The following is a 22,111-nucleotide window of genomic DNA, read 5'->3' on the forward strand; positions in this document are numbered from 1 at the left end:
GGTCATGAATCAGAGAGCTTCTGGAGTCACACACGCTCGCCACAGTGTACACTACAGGACAGCAACTCATCTGCGTCCTCGTCTTCGTGTCACCAAGCTCCTGTAAGCAATCCTGTGTTCCACGTTCCTCCATGTTTCAATTGGTGTGGATGCGCAAAAAACAGATCTGCTGCTCAACAGTGAAACCCTCTCCAAAAACAGTTAAGGACACAAAAGAGACAACAGGTAAACATACAGCATATTAAAACCCCCAGATACAGTTTCTAGTAACATTATTCTTCTTTTCCATCCATTCTGACTGAAGGATCTGTTTCCTGCTCCTAATCCCAGCAGCAGCATGGTGTGGATTTTGGTCCGCGTCACTTTTCTTCTTACAGAGTGCTCCCTGGGTTGATTTTTTTAAGTTGCCGTTTATTTAAATAACCTGAATTCCCTTTTTGTTTTTTAATCATATTTCAATATATTGTAGAGTATTTCAACATCTCTCCTTCATCTTCCCGTTCCTCTATCTCCACCTCCGTCACGCTCCTGCGCTTCAGGACAGTTTACATTTTGTGTGTATGTGTGTGGGTCAAGCCTCAGACTTTGATGCCCTTCACAGCTTTGTTGATGCTCTCCAGCAGAGCTTTGTTCTCAGGGCTCTGGAAGCAGTCCTTGTTGGTGTACATGTCGGTCAGGGTGCTCACGTAGCTGTCGAAGTTCTGCTCGGTGATTGGCTCCTGCTGTGGTACAAATGACAACCAATCTCAGCCAAGAACAGCAGGGAAATGGACAGCTATGTGCTGGTCAACACGCCAGACTCACCTCGAAATAAACACACTGAATCAATGAAAGAGGTGTGCGCGAGCATGACCAGCCCTATATGTTTGTGCAGACAACAACTCACCATGTGTGGCAGGCGTATATTAGCCAGGCTGCGGATCAGGGCGCGACTGAGACCAGATAGCTCCATGAACAGAGCCTCATTCTGCTCCTCAATCATCTTGTTCTCATGCTCGATGCTCTTCAGGTTCATCTCCATGGAGGAGATCTACAACACACAGCAAGACAATTTTCACAATGGTACCACTTCAGGAATAAGGTTGTAAGGCTGTTTAATCTGCACCCTTAAAAAATAATATCTGACTAAACTTAAAGAGTAAGTCTGGTGATGATCGTATCTTTCCTGTTGTCAATTCCACAGACCGAGTCCCAGAGCTCCACTGTTGTCCAGAAACAACCAGAAATAACTCAATCCCACATACACCGTCCTGCTGCTCAAAACACTCACGTGAGGACCAAATGTGGATTAATCCACAGATAAAAGTAGTCCCCAGCAAAAGCACCAATAATTTCCACCTGTTTAAGTAACATTTGTTGTAACCTACAGTAGCCAGCTGTTTTAGGAAATATTTTTGACTTTTTTTTAATAAATGAAATAATACATTTATGAGCTGTTTTTAAAGACTGACATCTTCAGGGCTTGAGGCTAGGAGCCACAGACAAGCTGAGGTATGAATATATGAAAACACATTGAGGATGCAGTCACTGTTGGTTTTGCTTTTTTTTCATTCGATTTCTTGACATTAACAAATATAAAATAACAAACAGACAAACAGAAGTACAACATTCTACTCTACTATAATTCCCAAGCTTCACAAACAAACACTTGTCTTTTGTAAGACACATTTTCCCCACAAATACAACATGCTAACGTTATTAGCATAAGGTCATGTGATTTTACATTGCATAAATTAGCCTAGCAGCCAGCAGATTTTTCCTCTCCTTATATAAATCCAGTAACAACAGCAACATTTAACAAAGGCAGCGTTAGCAATCTGGCTCAATTTATTACTCACAAGGTTCCCCAACAAAACAATCACTTTCTGCACATATCGCCTACAACATGCTAACTTTATTAGGATAAGCCTCAGACATTTCCCGTTGCATAAATTAGCTTAGCTGCTAGTGGACCTTTACTCTATCCATATGAAACTGAGTCAAATGACTTTTCCATCTGGGATCTTTCAGGAATAAAACAAATGTTAAAATTTTACTGTTTTGTCTTTGTAATATGTCAACAATACAAATCTTATTTCACAGGCTCAAGTGACTGAACTGAGAACTGTAAGTCTCATAAATTTGACAAACATATCAGCACTTCTGTAAAGACTCATCACATGTTCAGTGATTTATAGGTTAAAATAAAAATAAATAAAAACACATACCTGAGTCTGCAGGTTGACCATGTCAGCCTCCATTTCATTGTTGGATTCATTGAGGTCATTAATCTCTTTGTTGAGCTGCTTGATGTCCTCATCGTTGTCCAAAACTAAAGGAGAAGCCAGACACATTACAACAGATAAGAACAGAGTCTGGCCTGTAAATGTTTAAGTTGCCTGGGGCATTTTCCTTTTAATATCTGTCTTTGCTATTTTGGAATAAAGTGTATATCAGTTTTGTTAAATAATTGAGTTATAAACACATTCTGAATCCTATCCCTCCATGTGCTTGGACTTGGTTCCATAAATAACAAAAAAACAAACAAACAAACAAAAAAATGTGTTCCTGTATTGACTGGTCACATGTTAGTTTACTTCTTTCGTGTGACATTTCACATCATTGTTCTTTTTTGTCAGAACAATGGAAAATGCACCCCTTCTAGGAGCTTGAGAAAACTATGGCAATGGTTTTTACATACAAGTATACACCCTCACACAGGCCTGTATACAAATTGATTTATAGATTTATTATTTTTACAACATCTTACCATCACTGGCTCTGAACTTGGTGCTTAGGTAGTCCTCTGAGGGGAACTTGGCCTTCTTCTTGGCGTACAAGGCTCTGGGGCATCCTGAGAGGCTGAAGACACAAGGGACACACAGATGCAAAGATGCTTTTTTCAGTACACAAACAGAAATCTAAAAACAGTAAGTTGTGCTTTTACAGGGCGCTCCGTGCTGTGACTATTTCTTGGATGGATACAGTGACTTCCTGGAGTCTTGTCATAATGTAAAACCACAGCTTTTCACTTTTACATTTACATTGCTGTCAAAGGAAACACTAGATGCAACATGTTAATTAGTGAGATTGAGAGGTGCTGGGATGCTTCTCAACTTTGGACAGAGCCGGGTTAGCTGTTTTCTGCACCTAATGTACGGACATGAGAGCAATATGCATCTTCTCATCTATTCTCAGCAACAAAGTGAATATGAATTCCCAAAATTTTGAACTACTTCTTTAAATGAACAGTGACAGTTCCTCATATTTAATGACTCCTTAGTTGCATAAAGTTGTTTCACTGTCAAACCAAGTCTAAACTTACACTACTGCCTTCACATTTGGAGACCAAAATACAGGGCCTCTCTGACATGTAACTAAACTGAAGGTGAAACTTATCTATGCTCTATTCTCTGCCAGACTCCATTGACAAAACAGTTATTTTACCTCGCTGAACAAGGGAACTGCTAGTATACCACTGCCTTGATGAGTTACTTTGTTAGTGTTACTGTCTGACTTTGATGAATCTGAACTAACCCATTAAAACACCAAAGTCACACAATAACAAAACCAAACTAACTGATGGAGGCAGTGGTAAACCAGCAGCTCCCATGTTCAGAGGTAAAATTACTGTTTTTGTCAGTGGACTCTGGTTTTAAAGAGCGCACAGATAAGTTTCACTTCTAGTTAAGTTTTAACTAGTAAGGTTTTAGCAAAAATGCATGTGTTTCAGAACTGGATAAATGAGACTTGGATTATATGCACACGTTGTGTGACAGTTTGCGATCTGATGTTTTGACGTACATAGTTTTGCTGTTGGTAAATGTGGACCCTATGACTTCAATTCATCAAATATTTTCTCCGGTTTTGGATTCTCTTTTCATTGTGGAGGCATGTGAGGAAAACAAGTCTTCTTCACAAATTCAAAACAGCATGGGGTGAGTAACTGATATACAAATGGTCATTTGGAGGATGAAGTATTCCTTTAAAAGAAAAAAACCTGTCTGCACTCATCTTACCTGCGGTGTGTGAGGAAGCTTCCGTTAGCATGACCAGAGCCGTCACAACCTGGGGTGGGACAAGTAGGCCCCTCTGTCTTAAAGGCCTTCCAGTTGAAGGGTGTGCCATTCAGGAGACCCTCCTTCTGTCTGCGGGCTGCTAGTGGACACCCGTAGGCGCTACGGTGTGTGGCATACTTCCCACTGATGTGACCCAAACTGTCGCAGCCTGGCACGGGGCATCTGCAGGGAGCAGAGGAAAGAAGGGAAACAAGGAAAACAAAAAACGAGGAGTGTTGTGCAGTAGGAAAGGGAGAAGAAGGAGTGTAGGTAGGCAGCAGGAAAAGAGAGAGAGAAGGCACAAGGGTTAGACAAGGAGAATCCAAATATTTAAACTGTAGAGAAAGTTGAGAATATTATAATTAAGATTTAAGTTATATACTTTCTCTACTGGGCCAAATTCATTTTCTTACATCTATGTTTGACATATTATCTATGCATTAAGTAAGATTTATTAAGGTTCAGCACATGCTGTTATCAGCACTCTGTTAAATTAACTGTTTTGTGTGCAAATGCAATATGAAGCCCATGTATTTCTTATGTATTGACAATCTACCCTGCGATAGTCTACCATGAACTACATTCAGAATCAGTATCTGCAGTAAGTGTATTTTCCCATCAGTAAGGACCTGATTGTTTGATTCAATTTAGGGGGCAGGTCACTACCTCTGCATATGATTCACAGTGACTTTTCTCTCTGTCTCTCTCTCTCTCTCTCTTTCTTTTTTATTGCATTTTACTTTTACCGTCAGTCTCGCTAAAAGCAGACATTATGGCTTTCTGAGCGGTACGAACTTTAAAAGCTCGGAGTCCTCCTGGTTGTCCTTGGTAGGAGTTTTAATTCCACTTTTCTTGGCACGCGGGCACCCAGAGATACTGAAAACAGAAAGTATGGAGTTGATAACATAGGGTTGAAAAAAAGGTCTGGTGAAGTGATTGCTTGTTAAAAGGGAGAGCACAATATAAGGAAGAATAATTTTACAGAGGCTGTTCAACCAAATTACAAACCAAATCAACTCAAAGCGCCTAATATGGTCGAAAATAGGACAATGGAAAGGTGTAGAAATGTGTGAGTATGTGATCGCTGTCTAATTCTACCATGAACTGTCACTAGACCTCTCTGACTGACTGTGTGTATGTATGTGTCCATGTGGGTGTGGGTGTGTGTGTGTGTGTGTGTGTGTGTGCTTTTTTTAGTGGGTGCATTTGTGTTTTTTGTTTGTTACCTTCTGTGGGATGCGTAGTTTCCTGTGATGTGGCCTGAGCCGTCACATCCTGGAGTGGGGCATCTGGGAAAGGGCAAAAAGTGTTTAACATTTATTACAAGGTTAGCAGAAAAACAATACCGTAGATGTTTCAGAGTGAAGTGTCTTCAAGAAAATGGCATTATGCAGATGAGGGAAATGGTCTGCTTACTCATTTTCTTGTGAGCAATGTCTGATTTAAATTTATTCTTTCCAGGCTCTTCACCATTTAAATAGTTCTTGTATCTGTCTATAGTGGGCTGTGAAAAACCTTCTTTCTAGTGAAGAGCTATGTATACTACAGAATTACAATTTCATTTCACATTTACATGAACTGATTGAAGTGAAAGCAAGCCTAGTTCAAGCCAGGAAAAAAACACCATGACAGATGCAGCAGCAGCAGAGGCAGCAGCCAGCAACAAAAGATAAGTTAACGTCAGCAGAATAAAGCATTGTGGCATTGGACAGTGTCAGTAGCAGTGCACTGAAGTGGCAGTGAAAAGGCAGTGAAGGTGTAGAGCAGACATACTTGAGTTCAGGGGTGTGGGCCGCCATGAGGGACCGAAGGCTCTTATCAGCGAGAGGACACCCAGACAGACTGAGAGAAAGGAGAAAGAGCGAAGGACAGGCAGAAGGAGAGAAGGACGGAGAAGGGGAAGGAGGAAAGTGAGTGTGAAGGGATTGAAAGGAGAGAGGAGAAAAGACATGAGTGAAGGGAAATCAAGAATGCAAGGCATACCAAGGTCATTTAGGAAGAAGAGGACAGACGGCAAGAAGTAAATTACTGATGCATATCAAAGTCAATGACCGTCATTGCTTCCCAGGCTCACGCTACATTATTGCCTCTGGCATGTCAGGATCAAATAAAATATTTGAATTAGTTGTGGTGCGCCCACTCTGGACTCAGGTGCAGAGTGGGCGGCAGAAGAGTCTCAGTAGAGCTAACATTTCACATAAGACTTTATATAGACAGCACTAGGATACTGTATCCACCCAAATAAGTCTGCAATGGTGCATACCTGCGATGGGACGCATAGTTTCCTGTGATGTGACCGCTGCCATCACAACCAGGTGTAGGGCACCTGAAGGGAGAAAGGAGAAACAGAGATGCAGAGTTAGAAAGGATGGAAAGGGTCTTCAGACATAATAGCAGTGTGGCTATATGGATGGCAATGTCGATCGGTCCACCACTTTGATGTAGACAATAATATCGCAGTTAGTTAGATGGATTGCTATGAAACTGTGTAGAGATACATGCTCCCCAGAGGACGAATTCTAATGACTTTGATGGTCCCCTAACTTTTCCTGTAGCACTAACAAGAGTTTGACATCAGTGGTTCTAAGGGAAATTTCTAAACAACTATTGGATGGCCTGCCATGAAACACTCAAGGCCCCCTTAGGATCAGTTCTGAAAGTGTCACTAAGCCCTAACTCATTTTCAATAATGCAGAGCATGAACAAAGACATATAAAAAAAACTAATGACATTCCCATCATCCTCAGCTGTACTGTACCTATTTTCCTATTTTTATGTCTAAGTGACTAATGGGATACATTTTTTAAATTGGTTTAGTATCAAGTGAAATCATTGCAGTCGGCAGCCACAAAACAGGCTGTTGTGTAAACACTCAGAGCATGTTTGCACCGTCGGTTTACGTCCAATAAAAGTGCTTGTTTTTGCCACTGACAGGCTCAGGTTGATATTAATAAGAGTCTGACATTATTATAGAAGGGATCCCTAAAGAAATAAAACTTTTTGTTCAAGAGTAAAATCCTTTTTGTTTAAGCAGAAACAGCCCAAAATCACTATCATCGAAATAACAGCAATTTAAGCGTGTATAAAGCTAACATATTTTTTTTTTTACATCCAACTGGGTGAATTAAGGGTTTATTTCAACCAAATTAGAGTTAGCAAGTGGAAAGACAAACCAAGATGGCTTATATGGGGGGGTTCCGAACAGTTGACATTGAATAAAATGTGTTTTGCAATGATAAAATTACAGTTTATTTAAATGGAGTCTGGTAAGTTTGGTGATATTAAGTTCAGGGCTGTTTCTGTTTAAACAATAAGGACCTTACTCTTTAACAAAAAAGACTATATCTGTAGGGATCCTTTCCATAATATTATCAGACAGTAGAATACAATCAGAGCCCGTCAGTGGCAAAAACCAGCACTTTTAGTGGACGTAATGTGACAGTGCCTAACTGCCCCAAGTGGTTACACTGCAGCCTGGTTTGTGGCTGCAACTCTCTCGCTCGTTACTGGGCCAGTTTTAAAAATGTTGTTCTCATTAGTGACTTGGGAAAACAGGGTCCAAGTTAAAAAATACCAAAGTTATCCTTTAATGAGAAAATGCTAGCATGCTAACACCCTAAATTAAAATGGAGTAAATGTTTAACATTATACCCACAAACATCAGCATGTTAGCATTGTAACTGTGAGCACGTTAGCTAAATGTGCAACAGCCTCACAGAATAACTAGTGTGGGTGTAGACTTTGTCTTGTTACTTACGAGAGCAGCTCTTTCTTGCTATCCTTAGGCTGGAACTTGACCTTGAAGCTCGGGGTCGTAACCTCTCCTGGGTACTTCCTCTCCTCCAGAGAGTCCTGCATCATGTCACAGTCCTCTGGGTCAGACGAGACGAAGGACTGGCCTGTGTGCTCCATCTGAAAAATGAGTAAACAAAGATGAGCGCAAATGTGTTGATAATTCCTCTGTGATCCTTTTAATATTTAAATTGTACTAATGTGTTGTTGTGTGGATTGTATTGAGTTTTTTAGAACATGTTTGAGTGATGGCTTTCTTGCAGTAGTTTGTATTTGTATACAAGCACGAAACTTTGCAAACCACCATGTGCACACAAGTCTCTACTCTGATCCCCTTTCCATTTTTTTTGTAGACAAATGATGTTTCCAAATGCAGTGTCCTCATAAAAAATTTACACTCAAAGCCCTTTATATTTCTTTTGAAAAAGTTCAAAGGAGTAAAAATTAGCATATGCCAAAGTCAGGATGGTGCAATGCACCTGACACACCACCTCTGTTACACAGTGCAATGTTTTAACTGTACAGTAACTCTCGCATTTCAGTGAAATAAATGAATAATAGAAAGAGGAAAAGGGGACAGGAAATAAGGCAAAAGGATTAGAGAAAGACAAAGTGATGTAAACAAGTAAGAGTTACTTATTCAAAAAGCTTAGGGGGAATTTTGTCTGTTGTTATTTATGTTGCAACACTTCCCCTGTGACTAATATCACAGGAAATACTGCGTGTTTGGAGCTTGTACTTTTGCTTAGTCTAATTTTACTGACCTCGTCCATTTCCTCCTCCCTTTGGCGATTGGGTTTGGTGTAATCCAGAGGTCCTTCCCACTCCTCCTGCTTGTAGGTGTGTAGGTTTGGTGATGTCATGCCACTGCTTCCACCGTGATGGAGGGAGGAAGATGAGGAGGAAGAAGGGTCTGGGGACCGAACCCCAGGGCTGGTGCCAGACAGACTGCCCTCTCGTTTAATGGGCTTCTTCATGCTCAGGTCCAGGGTGCCATTCTCATCCACCTCAATGTCCATTTCCTGGAAAACACATACGATACTCAGCACTGAGGCCACATCACATCATCAACTTTTCATTGAAATGTTACTACTAAATGAATTTTTCAACTCCATAGTTTTGGAGTCCTAAAATGTTCATGAAAGGAGCTCTATATCAGTGGTTCCCAACTGGTGGGTCCCAATTCAAAAGTGGGTCCCAGGTCCTTTCTTAACGAACTGCAAGTGACTTGCAAATGTGTCAACTTTGTAAAAAAAAAAAAAAAAAAAACACTTTATTTTGAAGTACAGTAAATTTCCTGCACAGAGCTTTTATTTTAAAGTACCATTTCCTGCTGTAGAGTGAAAGACTAATGGACAGCTACTTGACAAAGACAGCAAACTAGCTCAACGACATGGCCAAACACAAATGTGACGCTGATTTTATTAAACTATGTGGACCTTGAACTAATGACTAAGAAATTTGGACCCCATGGCTGGACCAGTTGGAAACCACTGCTCCATACGATACTCATAGTGCATCTATGATTTAGAGGTTGTCTACACATGGCTCTTAACATGGAGGTGGCCGAACCGGTGGTTAGCAGCTTGAATAATGCTGGCAGTGTTAACCTGGGGAAACTGGAGGGTGGGCGTTACGTTTCTGCGATGACATTGGCAAACTCGTTGATTTCTGTCGTCATTTTCAGCTGTAATTGTAACGTTTATGGTTATATAGTTAAACATGGTAGTCTGACCTATCTGATGTTTCTGCTGTGCTTATTTAATGTTCTTTGTTGCTTTGCTATCATCTTTGATAAACCAAATATACCAACACAGAAGCTAAAAAATGTACTGCTATGGACGGGGCCGCTGTAAAACATATTTTAGCCACCCAAAAAATCAATGGCAGTGTAAGTTTATGCTTTTTTTTTTTTTTTTTTTTTTTAAATATTTGCTCTATTTCACCCTTCACACTGACCAATCAATGCTGCGGTAGACCTGCAACTCAGTGTCTTGCTAAGTTAAATTACTGTTTTTGTTAAAAGATTCTGGTAGCTTTGATACAACGGCTTCAATTCCCTGGCTGTCAAACAGCAAGGTATAACAATGAAAATATTCTAAATATAGTGTACACCTAAAGTGATATTGACTTTTTAGTGTGACTTTTTCAGGTAGCTAAAAAATAACAGCACCGTTTGATTCTCTACTCGACAGTTACTGTAAATAAACATTGTGATTCTATCTTTAATTATCTTTAATTACATTATATTGCACTGTTTCAAGCTTGACACAAAAAAAAACAAACTAAACGGGTCCCTTTGTGTGTAATGACACCTGACAGAAAATAATGGACCATTCACAGTCACAGTGAAATGGTCTATAGGGCCTCTTTTAGCAAATAAGACACTATGAAATAAATAATTATATCAATACATAAAGTAAAATATACTTATGAACCTATACATTATAATAATAATTAAAAAAATAAAAATAAAAATTCAACACATTTTCATGACTTTTTTAGTTCCCTTTCAATGTCAATATAAAGATTAAATCAGTTTTTTGATTGTTTAATGGCATCCTTCCCCCTGTCTAAGCAGGCTCAACCACTGCTCGTTCAGTAGCTAGTTCCTATTGGCAAGGGCAACCAAAGATAAAGACTGTCTTTCTTTCTTTCACAGAGTTGTGTGTCGTTCTATTAAGAAGATCATTAGAACCGCAGCATTGCCAAAGTAACTCTGAATCACTACTACTGTTAACACTTTAATGCCACCTGCCTTGTTAAGCTAAATAAAAGCAGAGGTTAGTTATCGTGTCTGTATATTGTACTTTTTTCTTTTCTTTAATACTGAAAACGTTAGGGCTCCATATGTAGTTTGTAACTAGAAAGAGATTAATAGAGAAACTTAGCTAACTAATACACTAATTAAGTATTCTCATTTATAAATGAGTAATGCAGTCTCCTCTGGTGCACTTCAGCGTATATGAGAGGCAGTCCTGCATGATGATGATGATTGTGATTAATTTAATTACCCTCTTGAGTAGATTCAGTTGCAGCGCTAAACATACATTAACATACCTACATTTTCATGAATCAGGATGCACAGTTGCATTCAGGGAGGGATTTAGACTCAGATTAAACAAACTTCCATGTGGCGAAATTATTTCTGCCCATCTACCTTGATATGCTTGTAATAAATATTGCCCTCTACCTTGCACCAGACAAGCATTTATACATCCACACAGCAGTGTGACGCACTTTTCAAAGCGCTACGTTTTCAAGGTTCAGAACACCACCTTCATCACTTAAGCATGTTAGTAATGATATCTAATGCACTTCAGTAATACTTTGCCAACAGCACCAACACCACAGTTCATCTCTCCGTGCTCTATTATGGTGCTGGCAGGTGAACAGAAACAGAGGGGTGAGATGAGCCATGTTTTCAGTATTCATCTAAAATGGCGCTCATATGGGCTGGTCAAGGGCCAGGAAAATCAAAGGGTTAGGAGAAGAGGAGAGAAAACGGGAACAGTTCCCAGAAATGTCCCTGGTTGATGAGCTCAGTGTTCCAATGTTTCAATATTGGATTTCAACTGGCTCTGACTCTGATTCCAGATCAGTCCCTGGTCGATCTGTGCTGTAATACTGCGCTGCTAAGGCCTGCTCTTGGATCGGTGCCTTGCTGAACAACACCTTGCTCTGCTGTGCTGCCAGAGACATTAATCTTCACTTTTTATCTTTCTAAAACCATGTCAGGAAATCGAAAAATGATGAAGCAGTCACTTTCTCTCCTCTGTGAGGCAAAAAGGCTTTTAAAAATCACAATATGGGGGAAGTGGTGCTCCAATTACACCTCCTGTGCACAGAGAGGGGAAAAGAGGGAGTGAGTGAGAGATAGAGAAAGACAGAGAGAGAAACACAGAGACTTGTGTAGGGAGGAAAGGAGGGAGATAAAAGAGAGTAAAAAGAGATGTGAAAAGAAAATGAAAGAAAGAGTGGCGGGGGTGGAGAAAGAGAGTGGAAGATCCGTCCGGCAGATAATGAAAAAAGGCTACCTGGTGGCAAAGTAATCCAGGGAACTGGCAGTCAGCCAAATTCAATAACAACATGAAAAGTGTGTGGGATGGAGGGATGAAAGGATAGAAGAGGACGGGAGAGGTGATGCAACTGCATCTCAACACCATCCTGTAAGCCAATGCCTCCTGATGATATATTCATGCAGAGTTGATGGGGAGAGAGAAAAAAAATGAGCGAAAGACAGGAGAAGGGAGAAGAGGCACACCCACTGCTACCCACTGCTAAGACGAGAAGAGCAGGGTAACACTTCATAATAATGACATCACCTATAAACTACAGATTCATCTCACAATTGCAGGTTATTTTTGGATCGCCTAATAACTAGGCAATGAAGAACTTATTTCCCATTCCGTTGGGCTTTAATTAAAATCCCAAATAAGTGCTAAATAACATGAAAAAACATGCATGGATAATTGTGGTCTGCTTTACCTTGTTTTGGGGTTTGGTGCTGAGGTTCTCAGGCTTCTCCCAGCAGCGTGTGGACAGGTTCAGGATGGCAGTGGCGGCCATGTGAGCAGCCTCAGCATCATGGGAGTAGTCATAGGCCAAGGAGGAGCTCTTCCCATAACCGTGGAGACTGAGGCTGGGTGACGGTGACTTGGGGAATGAGGGCTTAGCTGTGGGAGGACAAAAAATATATTTTCTTTAGGTGATGATAAAAGATGGACACAACAGATAGATAGAAAAAAAAGGGTAGACTATATATTTTCTTGCTAGGAGCACAAACTTAATGCTTGGCCAAGTAAAGTAATTAAAACTAATGCTATAAGATAAAGGAAAAAATCAAAAGTGAATATAAGTAAGGAAAGGGGGGAGAGAATCAGAACAAAAACAAGTGTGAGGGAAGTAAGGTTTGTTGGGAGAGAGCCTTTACATGACTTAACAGGGTCAGTTTGACATTTTAGCAAATATGCCTGTTACAGGGTAACTTCTTAATTTTTCAACCTGAACCCTGTATTCTCATATTTTTGCATCTAAGTGACTAAAGTAAACAACAATTTTTGTGCAATGCCCACAATGTAACCAAATGGGACAATTGTGCAATGTTACTGTACGTCCATTAAAAGGGTTAATTTTGCCACAGACAGGCTCAGATTGTTATTTTAAGAGTTAGAAGTGTCTCTCTACCTTTTGCTTGATCAGGTCTGTTGTTTTTTTGTGTCTACGGACCTGTTTACACCTGGTATTAACATTCAGTGATCCAAACACAAGTGATGGCTAGGACACAGTGCTGTTCACACCTGTGTCTGTCCTACCTCTCCAGTTGACCACTTGTGTTTGGATTTCATTCCTGCTTACATCGACTACACTTGAAGGTCAAAAGGACCTGCTCACAGTTATTATGTCCAAACTCTCACTAGCTACTCACTCATATGCTTGCTAGTAGAGCTGGAGATATCGGTGTCAGCAGAATTCAGCAAAACATTGGATGGTCACTCAACACTTTGTCCAACTTGTTGTATAAAAGCCAAATTACAGAGCATTAGCACACTGTCACCAAAAAAACCACTGCTTCCCACACTGATGACGTAGTCCTTGTCTGGGACGCATCAGGACACATTCGTGTTTTCACTACAAGAAACATGGTAAAATGCTTCTGAGACCACCTTGGCAAGTGATTCAAGTGGCGGATCACAATGTGTCTTGGTGGTCATTTATACTTTTATTTAGCGCTGTCCACATGTAATTGGATGACAACACTGGTAACGTGAATGAGGGAATAGTGTGATACGTTACAGAGAGCGTAGCTCAGTGTTATCTTAAAGATTGTCATGGGTGATTATTTACCTGATTTCAATGTGCACGAGGCCTTTGAATTCGATGGCTCATTGTATAATTTGAGCCGAAATATATGTCTCATAAGATTTCAGAACAAGACTCCTCATTGAGTGAGACTTGGACACAATAACAAACAGACCATATCAAGTGAAAGGCAGAGAGATATTTCAGATGCACAAATGTCCCTTCTGGTTACATTGCGATTGTAGCATGGCTGCCAGCTGCAGCCCTCACTCTCAAAACTGGACCAGTTTCAAAAAATGTTGTTCCCATTAGTCACTTAGACACAAACCCATGGAAAAATAGGGTCCAGGTTGAGAAATGCTGAAGTTACCGGAAGATTTGAATCACTCATCATCATGTCTGTACGCTAAATATGAAGCAAGAGCCAGCAGCTAATTAGCCTGGCTTATCATAAACTTTGGAAACAGCAGGAAACAGTTTGCTGGCCTCTGTCATTTGTATAAATACAACCTTTCTTACTTTTGAAGGCTTTGGGTGAGGTTTCGCTGGTGGGCATCTTTGGAGCAAGCACGCGCTTCCCGAACACTTGAGCATCGAAGCTTGCATAATCGAAGGACACCTTGGAGTACTTCTCCAGCTCCTTGGCCAGGTTGGCGCGAGGCGTGGCGGGGGCCATGTTGGGCCTGTAGCTGCCGTACTGGGGCACCTCCAGCTGCTTCACGAAGCACATGGGCCTGTGAGGAGGAAAGGGAGAGTGTGAGGAGGTTTGGAGGTGGGGGTGGAGTGGGGTGGAGGGGGTGTAACGAGGGAGGCAGGAGGGTGATTAAAACAAAATAAAGCAGACAGTAGAATAGAATAGAATGGACACGGAGAGATGGGATATAAAAAAGCATCGACGCAATAAAGACTCACACAATTGACACAAAAAACAAATAAAGAGAAGAAAAAGAATGAGAGAGGGAGGTAGAGTGACATAGAGAGAGTAAAGATAGGGGCAACGGTGTACTTAGCAGGAGTGCAGCAGGATTAAAAGCTCTCTTATCAGCAGAGGGCACATTTGCATGTTGTACAGCATGGAATTTATGAGCTTTAAGCCCTCTCGTTTTCCTGGAGAGCCTGGGCTTTTGTCAGACCTGTTGGCGTAAATCCACTGATAGACCAGGGAGAGGCAGAAGGGCGGGGGAAGAGAGAAAGAAGAGTGGAGGAGGAGGAGGAGGAGAGAAGAGTAGGGAAGAAAGGAGGAGGAGTGGTGAAAGAGGGAGGCTCAGAGCCCTCCACCCCCTTTGGCCCAGCCCTTCTTTTCCTCCTTAAGCCCATATCTCAGTTTCTGGTCTCCAACCATATGCCCATTAATAAGCTACATTACTTGACCTGGCCTGCAGTCATACTGCTGGTACACCAATAACACATGCTCACATCTGAGGCAGTCGAAAAGGAGGATTTTCCGCACAGTTAAAAACTTTCTACCACTGATCACAGGGGATTTTTCCCTTTTTATTTATTTAACATGGATTCCATCAGAACATGGATTGCATGAGGAATTCTTCAGCCCCATACATAACAGAACAACCAAGCTAATTTTAATAACAATCTAAGAAGGAAAAACAAAGCAAGCCTTATTATGTTTTAATCCTCTATGCTTTGTCCAACCACTGATGAGGTTTTCCTCAAGGAAAGCAATTATTTTTCCTATCCTCCCGCAATGCCCCTGTAACTTGCATAATTAGCTTATCAGCAGCATTATTAATTAAAATACCAATGAGGAAGAGCGTGGACTTAGCATAATACCAGTGTCTGGTTTGTGTTAATTATCATTCTTCTGGCCGTGATCACGGTGCCTGACCAGTTGGGGAGATGAATGAAGATAAAGAGATCTCAGTGTTTGAGGTGACAGTAATGATTGGACCGCCATACTGAATGCTTCAAGACTCTCTCACTATATTCAGCCATTCACAGGCCAGCTTTACCTCTGGTGAGGGGCACATTAACCAAGGTCAGCATTGTCTCTGTGGCTCAGTAGGAAAGTAGCTAACCTTGAGAGAGAGAGAACTGTGCAGGGCTTGGACTGGAGGAGAGAGCTTTAATGGAGGTGAAAGGTTCACTTTGGCCAGTGTGGGCATGAATACAGTGCAATGGTTCTGTCACTCACCATCTTATCCATGGAGCCCCGACTAATCAACAAAAGACGTTTAAGGGTTATCACAAGTCCAAAATATGACTGAATGCATCAATTATCAATATTATTGATCGAATAATTTAAATTGAGTTTAAAAAGAAATTCAAAAAAGCTTTACACTTTTCTATAACCTCAAATCAATTAATAAATAAGAAAAAAAAACTCTTTATATGTCCATCCATCCATCCATCTTCTAACCGCTTCATGGAGCCTATTCCAGCTGACATTGGGCGAGAGGCAAGGTACACCCTGGACAGGTCGCCAGACTATCGCAGGGCAGACACATAGACAGACAACCATTCACACTCACATTCACACCTACGGACAATTTAGAGTTATCAATTAACCTATCCCCAATCTGCACGTCTTTGGACTGTGGGAGGAAGCCGGAGTGCCCGGAGAGAACCCACGCTGACACGGGAAGAACATGCAGACTCCGCACAGAAGGGCTCCCACACCCGGGATCGAAGGCTGTAGGCTAATGTTAGCAACCCAAGCTCCTACCCTGCCAGTCTGACTGATACTAGAGGAGCAGTAACAAGTGTAGCAACTTTGCTGCTGGACTTCATTTAGATCATGGGTGTCATATGCCATCAAATGGGGGGACTGGACATGGAATTAAATCAAAATGTTGGACTGTCATGTACAAACGTTAGCTTGCTAGCTAGTTAGCTTTGGCAAAGGTTACTGGTGATTTCTTTTGTTATGCTGTTATGATGAAAATGATCATATTACATTAAAACAACATTAAACTCAAAGAATATGATGAATATCCTAATTTTTGAAATCTTTATTAACAAAGGAATTACATTTGTGGGTTTCTTTCTGTGCCTGTGTAGTAATCTTGCAGGTAATTTCTCGGTTTGGAGTATGCCTCTGTAGCCCTGACACTTCGCCCTACCTGTATCCAAACAAGAAGTGGGACAACCTACCCCTAGATGCAAATGCGCAAAAACCGAGGTGTAAGTGTAAGGGGTGTATTGGAATGGGCCCAAGACTTATTTCCATTGTGGTTGTTGCTGAGGGGAAGCCATTAAAAAGTAGTATCTTCTGTTGTACCAATAGTACCAATCAGTTTCATCAAAACTGATCAGCCTGTCTCTTTTTCATCTACCTACTGGAGGTAAAGTTAAAGTTAAAAGCTTCATATTTCTTTTTACACTCCATTTTAATTATTTATTAACAATTAAATATTGTTTGACTTGTCAGCATTGGGGCTCCATACTCTGCCTTAAAAAGAAGGTCAAAAAGAACTACTTCAAATGCCCAAAGTAAACATTTGGATACTTTTTTGATCCCTGACCTTAACACTCTGTCATTGGGACTTCCTTTGAGGTGCTCGCTGCCTGGCTGAGAGAGATGCTGCTTGTCGTGGCTCTTGGACAGCTTCTCTGCAGCAGCGATGGGGCATCCAGAGAGACTGCAGGGATTGAGGAGAAGACAAAAGTGGAATATCAAAAGGAGAGCATGTTGCTGACCGTGTAAAATCTGCATCACACTGATGTGGACTGACACATTCGCTGTCCTGCATATATGAATATATGAGCTTGCAAATACACAAAGGGAAATGCATGCCCTGCACATAACACTCTTATCAGCTGAAATACACACAGTCAAACACAAATAGAGATCTATACACAGAGACTTTACTGTAATGTATGTATGAATACCTGCGATGTGTGTTACGGTTGCTGTTAACATGGCCCTGACCGGTGCAGCCAGGTGTTGGACACTTCAGCACATTCTCATGCATGGCCAGAACTGAGGAGAAGACCACACACACACACACACACACACACACACAATCATAGCGTCAGAGAAAATCCACAATCTAATTTAAACTATTTGTAATACTCTTTTCGTGTAAGGGAATGTATGCGAATTGTTTTGGGTTGGGAGAAGGGTTGAATCTTTTTATTTTCTGTTATTAGAAGAAAAGACACACCCCAGAATTATAAATATTTTCTCCTCGTCTCGACTATGGCGAACATAACAAAATGTTGAATATTCCAGCTACTTTGTTTTTTAACAAAGCACTACTAAAAAGCAACAACTCTGTGGCTCCTGCTTGAATATATTTAACCCCACCCAAAGATTATAAATGATACAAATAAAGTTGAATTAGATCAGATGATGTTATAGCCATTCATGTTTGAGGTCACGTGTCTGGCTTTCTGTCCAAACTCAACTAATCAAAGGGCCGCATTTCCTCGCAAAAAGGTGTGTCAAACAGCAAAATGTTAAAAGTTATGGTGCGTTCCATTTGCACTGGAAAGTCAAACTTTGCATGTTTTTAGCTGGAATGCCCCCTGAAGTCAGATTTTCAACTCAGAAAGTCGAAGGAACCTCACTAACCCTGATCTCAGAATCCAAGATGGCATTAACAGTGGTGAAGGCTATAGTGATTTACTGTTTATTAGCACCTCTGTCTTGGCACAGATTCAAGTCACACAGACTTTGTGATGGTTTTGTGCTTCTTTGTAGTCATTATGTATCTTTTTGTGGTTCTGTGTCTCTTTGTGATGGTTTTGTTTCTCTATGTGGTTGTTTTGCCCATTTTTGTAGTTATTTGGTGTTTCTTTGCAGTTCCTTTGCATCTCTTTGAGGTCTTTTTGACTTCCTTCTTGGGTGTTATGTGTTTATCTGCGTGACATTTTGCAGGTGAAGGCCAGGAGATCCCCCTGACACTTTGGGCCCCTGGGCCTGTGCCAAGTAGGCCCGTCTAAACTGTGGACACATTGCTACAATGTTCATATGCACAAAAAACAACTTAATGCATATTTATCAACTGGTAATGCTAACAATGGCTCATCTAGCTAGAACTGGTATTGCTAACAACATCTTGGTTTTCTGACTTGTTGTACTAGAATGCAGTCAGCTGTCAAGATGTCAATCACAGCTCAGATTTTCGACTTTCGAGGTACATGGAACACAGCATGAATGCCCATCTGTAAATAGTTACAGTCCACATCTTGCTAATCCACAAAGCAAAGGAAGACAACTCTATCCAGTTAGCAATCACATTTTTCTCTTTTGCAATACATAAAAAATAAATCTGGAATGAGAAAAATATTCTATGCTCTCCCAAAAACTACACCTACACTAACAGCAACAAGAAAAACTCTCCCTCTTTTCTGACCTCCTCTGTCCCTCCTAATAAGTTTTGTATAAATACCAGCAGGAATATGAGGTGAACCTTAATCAGGGAATAGCAGGGAGCTGGATATTTAATGGACCTGTAGTCATGGCTACAGTAAGATGGCCTCTAATAAGTATGTACCAAGTATCTTTCCAATCACATGGAAAGATGGGGCTAGGCAGGAAAAACACACTGCAGATTCCTATCTCATATGTTTCGAGAACCAAGTCAGTGAACCAAATCCAAACATCTATTTAAAATGTTGGTAGCCTGTTAACCTTTTTTTTTTTTTTTTTTTTTTACCTTTTAGCTTTTATGTGGTTGTCTGTATCGTCCAGCAGCAGTTTGAAAAGAGTGAAAAGCCCAGTAATACTAAAAGCATCAAAGTGAGATATTTAGCAGCTGCTGAGATCGGATCAGATCAGATTAAAAATCAAGATTAACTTGATATCACAATACTCCATGTCTAACTCCACTGTCTGTGAGGAGAGGTAGTGTGTTTCTGTCAGTGTCAAACTGCCCTCTGTTGTCACTTTTTCCTTTCTCTGTGCTTATTTTCATCCTCTAAGCAGCTGAAGAACACTCACTCTCCGGGGGGATCCTGTCCTTGTGCGGACAGCCTGACAGGCTGCGGTGGTGGGGGTAAAGACCGGTCACGTGACCTGTCCCATCACACCCCGGGGTGGGACACTTGATCTCCCTCTTCTCTGGCCTGCTGCTCTCTGGATAGAGGCAGAGAAGAGGATGGAGGGAGAAAGGAGGAGGAAAGGAGAGAGGAGAGGAGAAGCAGGGTGGTGAGAGGGACAGAGAGAAGGAAGGAGGGATATGAGGAGAGGGGAAGGTGGGATGAATAAGGAGGACAAAAGCAAGTGGTTAATGCCATCAGACAGTCTGCTTGGCTGAGCATGAAATCTAGACGTATTTCAGACAGCTGTACAAAAGCGACACCATCTGTATCCGCTCCTTGTGTCTTATGTACCTCTGTAAACGTAAAAGGTGTTTTATACATTAGTCTAAATGTGTTTTGTGTGATTTTCGAAATGAAATACTGACAAATAAAAGAAACATTACAGCTTTTCAAAGTTAACCCGAACAATGTTGACCTACTTCTACTGTACACTTTGATGATTTTCTCCCCTCTTTGCTACATTGTCTGATTTTCAAGGATCTTGTTCAGATCTTGGACAAAACAAAAAAACAGGAACAAATGACCCAACTCTAATTTACACATAATTAAAGATGCCTACTCCTCCCTACTGCTACTGGAGGTATGGCAAGCCACTATTGGTGGCACTGGAGACAGGGAAAAGGAGCAAGACGATGGTGCGATGCTCTACTGGCCTTCAAATTGAATGTTAACGAGACATGCATCTCCTAATTAGCGTTGAGCAGAACAGGAATGTCACCACAGGAGGGAGTTGAGGCCAAGGAGAGGGCAGCACTACCAGGCATGTAATCACACTACTGCTATACTGCGAGGAGCATGACAAGTGGGCAACATGCCAACTGTGAAATACAAGGCCTGAACACATGCCGCATGTAAACAAACACTCCAGTGCTGACTGTGGAACAACCTGCGCTCTTCCTTTCTCTCTCATCTTTCTCTCTCTAGCGTGTTGTCATCTCTCTCACGCTCCCTCTCTTGCTGTTGTCCCTTCTCACCCTCTCTCTGTAAGCACTTCCTCTTCACTCTTCATGGAAGTCTATTCAGCTGGAACCACTTCATCCACAACACAGTGGAGAAGGGAGGAACTAAACGGTGACTCATCGCTGTTTATTTGGTACACTGTGTTTATTTATATGCTCTGCTCCCAACATTATATTCAGCACATGTGCTGGTTTACAACATCGTTCTCTGTAGGGATGCACTGATGTATTGGCCGCACATTGGTTTCAGCTTTTGTCCTTGTTGACTACCATCGACCTATTAGCATAGGAAGATATTCACCAGCGGCAGCAGCCGATGTTTTTCTGTTGTGTCACATCGATTTTGCGCAGGCTAAAAAGCAGGGCTCCAGACTAACAACTTCCTGTCTTCCCTGGGACAATAAAAAACGTGTTTGGGATGAACAAAGAATTTCTACAGGATGCCTTTGGGACGTAAAGACACAGTAAACTCACTCTTGACGCGTCTGAGGACGCAGCCTATTGTTTTCCTGATAATGCTAAATTGTGAAGAACACATCCATGTTGAAATCTGCTGGAGGGAAGCTAGTTTACATTAGCTGTTAGCAGCCTGTGACCACAACTAACAGCTAACACAGATTGCACTGGGTTACATTATGATGCATTCATGCTGTATTCAGTGAAAGTGAGTATTGCATGAAGGTAATTTTTTAAAAAGATTGGGGGGGGGGGGGGTTAGCCTTTAATGACAATACTGTTTTGAAGCGTGAAAGGGGGAGAGATGGGGGACAACATGCAGCAAAGGGCTGCAGGTTGGAATTGATGTAGCCACTGTGGCTGGGACATTGCCTTTGCACATGGGGCACTCTCTGTACTTACTGAGCTACTGTGTGCCCCCCTGAAGGTAAATTTTAATCTTGTAAAACTTAGTTTTAGAAACTTGAATGATTTATATTTTATTTAGTAAAAAGGATCTGAAGCAGTTTTAGTTTTAGAAATATTTCATGTGAAAGAAGGTTATATGACTTTCATAAATTTGTATGATTGAATTTGTGCTCATTCAAATATAGTGTAAAGAAAGGCTGAATTAAAACAGCTCACATTATTTTTTTTATAATGGAGATTCATTTTCCAGGCACAAAAGAGTAGAAAACAACATAAACAACAACAAAAATTAAATAAGGACATCAGTATCTGCCAAATTGTTATTTTAAACATCAGCCCAGAATTTCACATTTCTGGACCCTCATGTATGTGCTGTGGTGCCCCAAAGGGTGGTACAATTGCTGCCCTCTCCACTGGCCCCCCTTGGCAAAAAATACCTGGAGGCTGACATTACTGTGTTTAAGAGGCTGTGGCACATTTTTTAAGCAATCGTGAATCTATGGTATATTGTGAAATCTGACAACCTAAGGCATCCATTGGTATCAAACACGTCAACACAGCTTGTCAGGAAGGGAGCTCAATAACGCTCTATGGTAAGGTTAAATTTTGGCAAGGGAACAACTGGCATGGCCATTTTTCAAAGGGTCCTTTGAA

General features: G+C 41.2%; 1 protein-coding gene across 6 annotated transcripts in view; it reads right to left on the minus strand.

Annotated features, from left to right (window-relative positions):
• Positions 1 to 310: 310 nt before the first annotated feature.
• The window catches only part of myt1b (myelin transcription factor 1b), a 147,338-nt gene continuing 125,537 nt past the window's right edge, over positions 311 to 22,111 (minus strand). For 5 of the 6 annotated variants that reach the window (XM_078170297.1, XM_033627892.2, XM_078170299.1 and 2 more), the window contains 16 exons: positions 19,534 to 19,668; positions 17,478 to 17,568; positions 17,111 to 17,227; positions 14,151 to 14,365; positions 12,318 to 12,505; positions 8,594 to 8,851; positions 7,795 to 7,949; positions 6,301 to 6,363; positions 5,811 to 5,879; positions 5,264 to 5,326; positions 4,833 to 4,913; positions 3,999 to 4,220; positions 2,750 to 2,841; positions 2,208 to 2,311; positions 887 to 1,030; positions 311 to 722 (listed from right to left, as the gene is read on the minus strand). In XM_078170297.1, coding sequence (XP_078026423.1) covers positions 579 to 722; positions 887 to 1,030; positions 2,208 to 2,311; positions 2,750 to 2,841; positions 3,999 to 4,220; positions 4,833 to 4,913; positions 5,264 to 5,326; positions 5,811 to 5,879; positions 6,301 to 6,363; positions 7,795 to 7,949; positions 8,594 to 8,851; positions 12,318 to 12,505; positions 14,151 to 14,365; positions 17,111 to 17,227; positions 17,478 to 17,568; positions 19,534 to 19,668 — 2,141 coding nt within the window. In that variant the 3' untranslated portion in view covers positions 311 to 578. The remainder of the gene's footprint in view (positions 723 to 886; positions 1,031 to 2,207; positions 2,312 to 2,749; positions 2,842 to 3,998; positions 4,221 to 4,832; positions 4,914 to 5,263; positions 5,327 to 5,810; positions 5,880 to 6,300; positions 6,364 to 7,794; positions 7,950 to 8,593; positions 8,852 to 12,317; positions 12,506 to 14,150; positions 14,366 to 17,110; positions 17,228 to 17,477; positions 17,569 to 19,533; positions 19,669 to 22,111) is intronic. The other variant, XM_078170298.1, reaches the window with a different exon arrangement.

Source organism: Epinephelus lanceolatus, chromosome 8, assembly GCF_041903045.1.
Source record: "Epinephelus lanceolatus isolate andai-2023 chromosome 8, ASM4190304v1, whole genome shotgun sequence".
NCBI classification, from domain to species: domain Eukaryota; kingdom Metazoa; phylum Chordata; class Actinopteri; order Perciformes; family Serranidae; genus Epinephelus; species Epinephelus lanceolatus.